This window comes from Anopheles merus, chromosome 2L (assembly GCF_017562075.2).
Source record: "Anopheles merus strain MAF chromosome 2L, AmerM5.1, whole genome shotgun sequence".
NCBI classification, from domain to species: Eukaryota; Metazoa; Arthropoda; class Insecta; order Diptera; family Culicidae; genus Anopheles; species Anopheles merus.
Window position 1 is genome coordinate 13,783,315 of NC_054083.1, and position 8,985 is coordinate 13,792,299.

The window sequence follows — 8,985 nt, forward strand, 5'->3', positions numbered from 1 at the left end:
GGTTGGTCGCAATTTTTATATTCTGTTCTTCTAAAGCTGTAGCTTACGGTATCAAAAGAAACATAAATACTTCTAAAAGGAATTGAGTTTAAAAATATCAACATAAAATTTATACAAACTTTTGCAGATACAACCAAACCACATTGCAGACTTTTCCAGGAGTTATCATTGCTGTAGAAGAACACTTTATTGACTCTTTCCTACGGGAAATGAACTTAATGTTATGGAAATTGGATTCTATGGATTCTATTCTCCTTTTTCGAGAAATCCAAAAGGCATTTCCACGGAGCCTGTCCAAACGGAGTACCATAGAGTTCAATTTCCAACATATGACGTTCACTTCCAATATGAAAGAGTCAAGGAAGTGTCCCACAACCATAAGAACCCACGGAAACCCCTGTATTGCTTTGCTGAACGTGTGCTTAATGTTCTGTGATTTATCGACGCATGTTCATTGCGTGTAAAGTCGCTTAAGTGGATTGATTGATTTTAATGAATGCAGAAAATGGATACCGCTTTTTACTGCACATCAATTGCTGTGATACTGAATAGAATGATGCGCTGGGACTGGGAAAGAAATAGCTTCATCGCTCATGCAACGTTTCATGTTTGAGTGACCAACAACAACAAACTAAAACTAATTAACAAATTAATAAAATGTTTCAGGCATAATACTAGTGTCCCGACCAAAATAACATTCTGACGACGTATATATTTATTCAAAATATTAACCATCATACTAACAGTATCGCAACAAATACGAGCCTAAAGCAAGATAAAGAGTTTTATAACCAAAAACAAGCAAAGAAAATGGATAGCAAAACTAAACCGCTCCCGAATGGGCATCCTGCCATCTTTATCACCCTCTTCTTACAGGAAGCAGTGTTTTACGACAGATTACTTCAAAGGCTGTATAGACGCGTTACAGCTAACAGATGAGATCGAGAAGTTTAAGCCGCTGATAAAAGTACTAAACGGTGCTGATCCGAATACGTTATAAAACCTACCGCCCAACACATACTACACACAAACGCAGGACAGCATTCGCGGTGCATGCCTGCGTGTTGTTCGTGCCTAAACCACTCTACCCATCCCCCATCCCCCCCACGAACAATTGCGGAACTTTACACCATCGACACTAAGCATGTTGTGACGATCTGTTGGAAGCAGTTGGAGCAGGGAGGAGCACCGAAAACGAACACCGATCGACGAGCAAACGAGATATTACGGGCTGCAGAAATAGATTACATATACTAAGAAAAAAATGTATTTTCTCGACGCCAAATCGATGTGAGATGGAAGGAGGATTGCTGCAGCGTTCGTTCGATTAAAAACTTCGAGAGAAGAGAGACAAAACACGAAATACTACACCACCAGTGGAAACGAGCGATCGGCACCAGTACCAAATATGTACCAGAGCACCAGCAACCGAACCCGTTGTGTGTTTTTTTTTTATGTTTGATGCATTTAGTTCTCATGATTTAATGGTATGTTTATTATTTTTGTGTATTATATTATTAAAATTTCGAAGCAATTGGTTTTTGTACTGATCGTTGTTAAGAAAAAAAGTCATTATTTTTATCGAATTGAAACATTTTTGATCGTTTTAGTTTTTAAACATTAGAGTCTCAATATTAGTTATTTTTAAATCAATTTCATTTGAACAAATCTACCTTTTCTTGCTTTTGATCGTTTTACATTTTCTAGAACTTTAACTGTCAGTTTTTTTTCTTTTTTGAACTTTTGTCGGAACTCTGTCAGTTTTTTTTTTCATTTTTGTATTTTAAACATATCGCTTGGGATTTGCTTTTTGCAAAGAAACCAAAAAAGGACAAGTTTTGAATGCTGATACAATTTTTCAACATTGAATAAAACATGGATTTTAAGGCGGATATTTTGCAATCTACAAACCAGAAGCAATTTTTTGACGTTTTGAACTTAGTTTTGGTACTAATAAATTATATTAATTTTAAAATATTTTTTTTCTTTCTTTCTTTCCATTTCCCAGGGAGGGCTGCTTCGGAACGGACTACTTCTTGGCCTGCGTAGAAGCACTGTTTCTCGAGGAGGAGAAGGAAAAGTTCATGAAATGGCGCGAAATGCTGGGCAAGAAGAAGTAAGCGAAGCGTTTCGAATGGATCGACACCGATAGAAGAAGAAAAAACAACAACAACAACAAACGCAGTCGTTGCAGTGTGACACTTTTTGCTTCTTGTTTTGTGAGCAACCATACTCCCACTATCTCCTACATGGGACCGGATGGATGCTCTCACCGTAAAGTACATGCTATCGGTTTTTCCCCCGGAAACAATGAGTGCAGAATGGAACTAAACCATCTATAAACATAGTGTACACGACCGTGAATGTTTGGATCCTCTTTTGTGCAGTGCTAGGAAACGTTATTTATGCTTAAGTACTTTTTGCGCTTGTAAAATATTATTACTATCCCAATTACTTTTATCACAGAGCACACAAAACATGACTCAACATACATCTTTGCCATTAAGTTAAATGTTAAACAAACTCAACAAAACAAAACGCAAAAGCAAAACAAACAACGGCTTCTGTTTGCTTCCCTGAGCCTGTGTTGAAAACAAACTGGAGGGGGGAGGGATAGGGCTATTGTTGGAAATTACATCTGTACATAATTATTTCACATAAAGAGAATCAAGAGTACATGTGCTAGTTAAAATTAAAAGCTAAGGGCAAAGCAGGAACAGAAGAGATGCTGGTATGGTTGGCCACTACAGTATAGGGAGCGAGTATGTTAGAGCGAGGGAAGAAGTGTTGGCTAAAAAGGGCAAGGACTGTGTAGAAAGCGTAGCATTGCTAGACGGCCTGGCGGACGGTATATAGGAATATGTATGATTGCGACAAAAAAGAGGTATTTATTTTAATCCTTAATGCGAGGAATAAGAAACGGTAATTTTATTTTATTTTCAGCCTATGACATACAACGAAACACTGTAAAACGAATCAATTAAACCTCCTTAATTATGTAAGCGGCGAAAGTGAGCAGATTAACTTATTTAGTTATCAGTGCATTGTTAAGACATTTGAAAACAAACAAAAACAATAACAGAAAAACACAAAGAACGTAGAGAAAAGCGGTTAAAGCAAAGGATGAAAACAAGGAGAGAGAAAAACATTGCTGTGAGAGGAAAAAATACTAGTGAAGGCGTAATAACGCACAAGCAAGTACGGAACCTAGGACCCAGAGCAACGAAACTAAATCGCACAAAGAGGGGGAAAACATCATTTAGAAGAAAACAAAAGCAAGGATCATTTAGTGCGAATTAGGAAGAATTGTAAAGCGAAAGGCGAACAATCGACGAGCTGGGTGAGGAAGCGAGTGCGAGCTGATAATGTTGTGTATGGTGCTAAGCTGTGTCAAGTGGGGAAGGTAATGGTCGTCGCCTAGATGATAGCCGTTGGCCATTGCCATTCCCCAAATCCTGCACACACGATTGCTACAGAGGACTGGTGGTGGTTTGGCATGTAGAACAGACACACACACATATTTACACATTGGAAATCGGTACGAAGCAAATCCTGCAGGAGGGAAAGTTTGTTGCCTATTTTGATTGATTCTGTGCTTTTGATTGATGTTTCGCTTTGCTCTTCTTTACTATTGCGTTCAAGAAGATCCAACAAGGTGTAACATCGCTGTATCTTTCTCTTTTGTTCGAAGTTTCGCAGCAAAGCTCCATTAGTGGAAAGTCAAGTTCGACTAACCACCCTTCCTCGTCAACCAGGGAGTGTGATGATCATCCCCATCTCAACCGCTTGTGTAAAATGTGTATTTATGTTTTCAGCGAACAGGGAGAAGCGAGAATTATGTATGTTCTATATATTTGAAATCTAGTCCAGAAAGCACACACACTAACCTTTAGTTTTTATTCTAATGCTATATTATTGTAATAGCGTGTGTGTGTGTGGGCAGGTGACACGGAAAAGATGCTGATCACACATAGAGTAAAACACACGACAATGGATTAACACTGAACTGAACAGAAGTGAAAACAAAAATACCGTCATACATACAGCTATATACACAATTTTCCATGTTTCCAGTACCGATTGTTATAGTTCTAGTTTCGTTTTCTGCGCGCCAGAATTCAAAAAATCAAAAATTCAAACCATCATCCAATTGGTATACAGTTTTGTATTGAAAAAAAACACATATATCCACACAACCGAATAAAACGTGTTGCTGCTTACTGAACGATCCAATGACGTATATAAGAGCTAATCACATCGTGACCGATATTGTTTTTTTTTTGTTCGATAGTAATGTTTTAAACACCAACCAGCGAAGGAAATCAATTTTGACATTCCTTTCTAGACAGTATTTTTTCTCCAACTATGAAGGAATAATTTTCGTTATGCTATTTTTATCGTTATCACTATCTCGTACAGCGTTTAATTTAAGTTTTTTTTTGTTTTCTGCTTCCATCTAAGAGAACCCCCGATCAACACTTGTACATCCACAAAGCCGAACAAAAAGTAAACTTTTTCTTATATTTTCTTCTTCAAAACTCTGGAAAGGTTACGGCAAAACCATATAGACACAGCCCAGTTGGGTTGAATGAGGATTTTTTATACAGATCGTTTGATTTAAACAATGGTGGTACCTCTTCACAACCAGTTGAGCTAATGTGTGTAGATAAAAAAGAAGCACAAGTCAGTAATAAGTACTGCTCCGTGTAGCGGACAGAATACCTATATTTGTAAAATCGTATCTAAAAGATACATACCAACCAATGCAATGGACAACATGAGAGCAAAAAGCAAAAACAAACGATCCTGAACCAGTTGACTAGCGTGTAGTACACACCACATTCAAATGAGCCACTTCGTCGTATGGTCTAATGTACTGTTATTTTGGAGCAAACAGCAAACCGCTTTGTTAAACTTTTAGATAAACAGATGGTATACATAGTAAGCACCTCCCAAATGCAAAACAAAATTTAAAAAAAAGTAAATGTAATAAGCTTACCCACACAGTGGAGATGTGTTGCTACTAGTAGATCTAGGGAAATGAAGAGGAAACTTTTGGTGTACATTTCATATTCAAAACAAACGTAAAATGAACCGAGAAGCCAACACAAAACGATGAAATGGAAGAAAACTGTTTTAACAAACACAATTCAAATAAATTAAAGCACGCGCGTAAGCTCGTGGCGCAGTGTTTTTTATTAAAAAAAAAGAGATGCAAAACACTAAGCTACTAATATGATGGCAAACAACAATATAATGTTAAATAAAGTACAGTGGAAGAAATCATAAAATAAAACATGAACAATGTAAACTCGTCGATGTAACCACGTGTGGTGACTGATGTGAAATTATTTATCTGTTTTGCGGCAGTTAAAAAAACATGTCACAGTTTTACATAATTGAGAAAATATGTATTTTGCATTCTTAAACACTAACTCCACCAGCTACGAGTAGCACGATTGAGCACATCACTATTTTGTCACTTTTTTGTTGTATCACGAAATAATGGAGGATTCCAAATGGCATTTTTTCGCTAACGGTAAGAATGCAAAGTATGTAGATGATTACGATCATGACAATGATGATACTGCCTGGAAGTGGTGCTTCCGAAATACTATTGCCTCCTTGTTGCTGTAGCGTGGTAGCGTGGTATTCCGTTGGAATTGAATTAATTCTCACTGATAATCGTCTCCATGTCGTACACATCCATAATATTTTCCATTATCTCCCAATGCTGTTCGCGCGTCAGTTCCGGGCAGAATATCTAACGATATAAAACACAGATCATGAAAAGACTATCGATTCATTGCCGACCCATTGCACCAGCAATTCGCAATGCAAACTTACATTGTACCAGCGAGTGGTCTCATCCATTTCGTCCATTAGTGGGACCGGCACTCCATACACTTGAAATGCCAGCGCAAGGCAGCACACGGCCGTATGGGCCGGTTTGTAGTCGAGAATTTTGGGACTGTGGTGAAAATCCTGCAGAAAGGATGCGGCAGCCCTAGCAACGGGCATCGCCTGCCAATCTTGCGCACCGAATTGATCTTGCAGCGATTTCATGTAGTGCAGCATGTACTTGTGCGGGTGCACAATCGTCATGTCGAACTTGAGCACGCGCGCAATGAACAGCTCGGCTTGCACTATCGTATCCCACATCGACCAGTATTCGTCGCACGGTTCTAGCGGCGGGGCACCACGGTTGATCGTGTTGTGGGCCACGTTAATAACATCCCGTTTCCTTACTTTGTCGTCTTTGATTTTACCGGCCAGATACAGACAGGAGCATGCGATCATCTGCGGAAAATGTGTACAAAAAGTGGGCTCAATACCGGGCGTAACAACACTCTGTTATGTAGCAACCAGTCGATCAAGTTTGAACCAGTTTGTTGGGGTAGATAGGTAATTGGCTCGTTTCGAAAAGTGCTGCTAAAAGGCGTCTCGACTTGTTGAACACACATAATGCGTTGCGGAGCAAAGCGAGCTGCACTTTAAGGGCCTCTCCCCGTTAAGCCTTTGCAACAGTCAGCCACTTCAAACTGCTTGAGTATTCTAAAGCGGAAAACAAACGAAACTATTCCCTTTTATGTATTGCTGATACTCACATACGGATCGTATTCCGTGTCGTCCAACTCTCGGAAGAATCGATGATACAAAATTGCTGCCGTGGCAGAAGTGAGCGGTTTCATTTCCAACTTTTGAGCACATTCAAATATGAACCTTGCGGGCATTTCCTTCAGCGTTTGAGATCTATTACGTTAAAGGTTTTGTTAAAAATACGTTCACAAGGTAATATTCGCACGCCAATGGTCTATTTCAATAATGGCCTTACCTATAGTTAACCAGTATTGGTTGCTGAAAGTCATTCTCTCTTCTTCCAACCTCGGTGAGATTGATGTTGTTCATTTGCATCATCGCTAGGCTAGACTATTAGGCTTGACGGACTTGGACGAACTGCGGACTCTCGCTGCAGAGTTCAACTTTCTAATTCAAGGCAAACCGGAGATGCTGCAAGGATGGGTATTCTTCGCCAGACACCTTGGTCTATGAAATGGTATGCACGCACCAGCTCTACACGCGAATTGAGATTTTTGTTTTGAGAAAAGATGACGATGAATACTGTACGGAACTATAGACACTGGGTGAGAATTGGCGTCCACTCGCCTCAATTTAGGGAAAAAATATCTATGTACGAAGCTAAGTTCAGGGACCGAGGCAAGCAACTCAACACACACTTCTTAGCGGCTTTTTGTTTGTTTGTTTTTGTTTGCTTGCAAACTGTCAATGATTGGACATCTCAATCAATGGACGACCACTGTGCGTTGATGTTGTTTACACACAAGCTGCGGCCAAAGCTAATGAGAGAGAAAGGTTTGGCTGAGTATTTATTTATTTTGAAATTAAATAATTAATTGGAATTAATTAATCAACATTGTGGGTGATTGTGACGAATTTTCAAATGTTTTCTTTAAATTAATGATACAGCCGAAAAACTATTTACTCACATGCTGTTACAAAATCAAATGTTCTAAAAAAAATGGTCTTCTGTACATATGGTTTTAATTTTTAGTACACAGGTAATTTATCTTGTCTTATTCGTGAAAAGCTAAATAAATTAAAGTAACTAACGTTTGCAAGAGAGCTAGCTGAGCAGTGCTTTTTTACATTCTTTTTAATAAAATCATTCTAAATTACTGACCAGGGCAGCATTGAACTAATCATTTCCTACTTTCACATCGTACTAGAATTTTAAATATTTGCCGTTCCATATTTCAATACAATAGAACGTCGTTTATCCGGGGGCCGATTAACCGTGTGCATGAATTTGACAGTTGATCAATTGTGGCTAACATTTTCTAGTATTTTCAGCTTGGCAAAACCATTTTTTATGCAGCTGCCTAGTGTCTAGTGATATTTTTAACATCATTTTTGTTCAAGAACAGTTCTTGAACCAATAGTTATTGATAAAAATTATTTTTTTTTTAATGATTAATCGATATGATTAAAGTGAATTCTAAGTACAACTAAAGAATTTTTTTAAATTTCTATGAGCTTGATATTTCTAGGATTTTACATGCAAATCGATTATTCGGCAACCTTTCGGTCCCGAGCTGCCCGGATAATCCATGTTCTACTGTATTTAAAAAATACGTATTTTTGCTATTGAATGACTAGCTATGCAAAGTTTCCAACATTATTTAACTAAAAAATAAATATAAAAATATAAGATATTATTCTCAACGCCGAAGTGACATGACGAGAAGCATATTTTCATTCCTATTTATTCAATCATATTTATTATATCTCATAGATGTATTATATTTACAACTCCCTGCTAATTTGTAGATGTCATCAAAATATTTTAAATACAATAAAAACTGATAAGATATTTAGATTTAGATTTATACATTACACAGTATACATTAGATCACAAAACATATATGGATTTTTTGTTATTATAAATTACTAGCACAATAATAAGTTTAATTTTGGGGCCGATCTGGTGGTACAGTCGTCAACTCGTACGACTTAACAACATGCCCGTCATAGGTTCAAGCCCCGAATAGACCGTGCCCCCATACGTAGGATTGACAATCCTGCTGAGGTAACAAAAAGTCACTGAAAGCCAAGCTCACTTCACTAGTGGGTACAAGCAGTCCTTGACCGACAACGGTTGTTGTGCCAATGAAGAAGAAGAAGCACAATTATTAGTACAATATTTATTAACATACTCGAAATTCGGGTACTGGGAATTCATGTTCCAGGTTTTTCATTGAACTGCTCTACTAAGAGGACGGTACCATTTGAAATCTTTCAAAGATGAAACTACAGAGGAAGAAAAAAAATACCAGCAAATTTTACCATTTTGAGTAATATAAAAAAAACAAATACAATACGAAACAAATAATAAAGATCTAATAGAAGTAAACGTATTACATGCTTGAACAACCGGCTTCACCAACCGGCGACAAGAAGAATGTT

At 37.8% G+C, this 8,985-nt stretch overlaps 2 protein-coding genes across 6 annotated transcripts in view; one reads left to right on the top strand and one right to left on the bottom strand.

Moving 5' to 3' along the window:
- Positions 1–4,971, top strand: part of LOC121594073 (ion transport peptide-like) — a 38,059-nt gene extending 33,088 nt beyond the window's left edge. For 4 of the 5 annotated variants that reach the window (XM_041916993.1, XM_041916994.1, XM_041916997.1 and 1 more), the window contains exon 3: positions 877–1,012. In XM_041916993.1, the coding sequence (XP_041772927.1) occupies positions 877–1,000 (124 nt within the window). In that variant the 3' untranslated portion in view covers positions 1,001–1,012. Of the gene's footprint in view, positions 1–876; positions 1,013–2,008 lie in introns of those variants that run through there. The other variant, XM_041916995.1, reaches the window with a different exon arrangement.
- A 194-nt stretch (positions 4,972–5,165) lies between these two features.
- LOC121594072 (cyclin-Q) lies at positions 5,166–7,265 on the bottom strand. Its single transcript, XM_041916991.1, has 4 exons — positions 6,836–7,265; positions 6,609–6,753; positions 5,848–6,300; positions 5,166–5,764 (listed from the first exon to the last, which is right to left on the bottom strand). Exons 1-4 carry the CDS (start codon positions 6,916–6,918, stop codon positions 5,669–5,671), a joined length of 777 nt encoding a protein of 258 aa, XP_041772925.1. The 5' UTR covers positions 6,919–7,265; the 3' UTR covers positions 5,166–5,668.
- Between the last annotated feature and the right edge of the window lie 1,720 nt (positions 7,266–8,985).

What these genes read in the sequence shown, in the direction of transcription:
- LOC121594072 (XM_041916991.1), bottom strand. Translation starts at nt 6,918, where the DNA reads ATGATGCAAATGAACAACATCAATCTCACCGAGGTTGGAAGAAGAGAG. An exon ending in CCAATACTGGTTAACTATAG is followed by an intron (nt 6,754 to 6,835) that starts GTAAGGCCATTA and finishes TTAACGTAATAG; the next exon opens with ATCTCAAACGCTGAAGGAAA. An exon ending in AGACCACTCGCTGGTACAAT is followed by an intron (nt 5,765 to 5,847) that starts GTAAGTTTGCAT and finishes TTATATCGTTAG; the next exon opens with ATATTCTGCCCGGAACTGAC.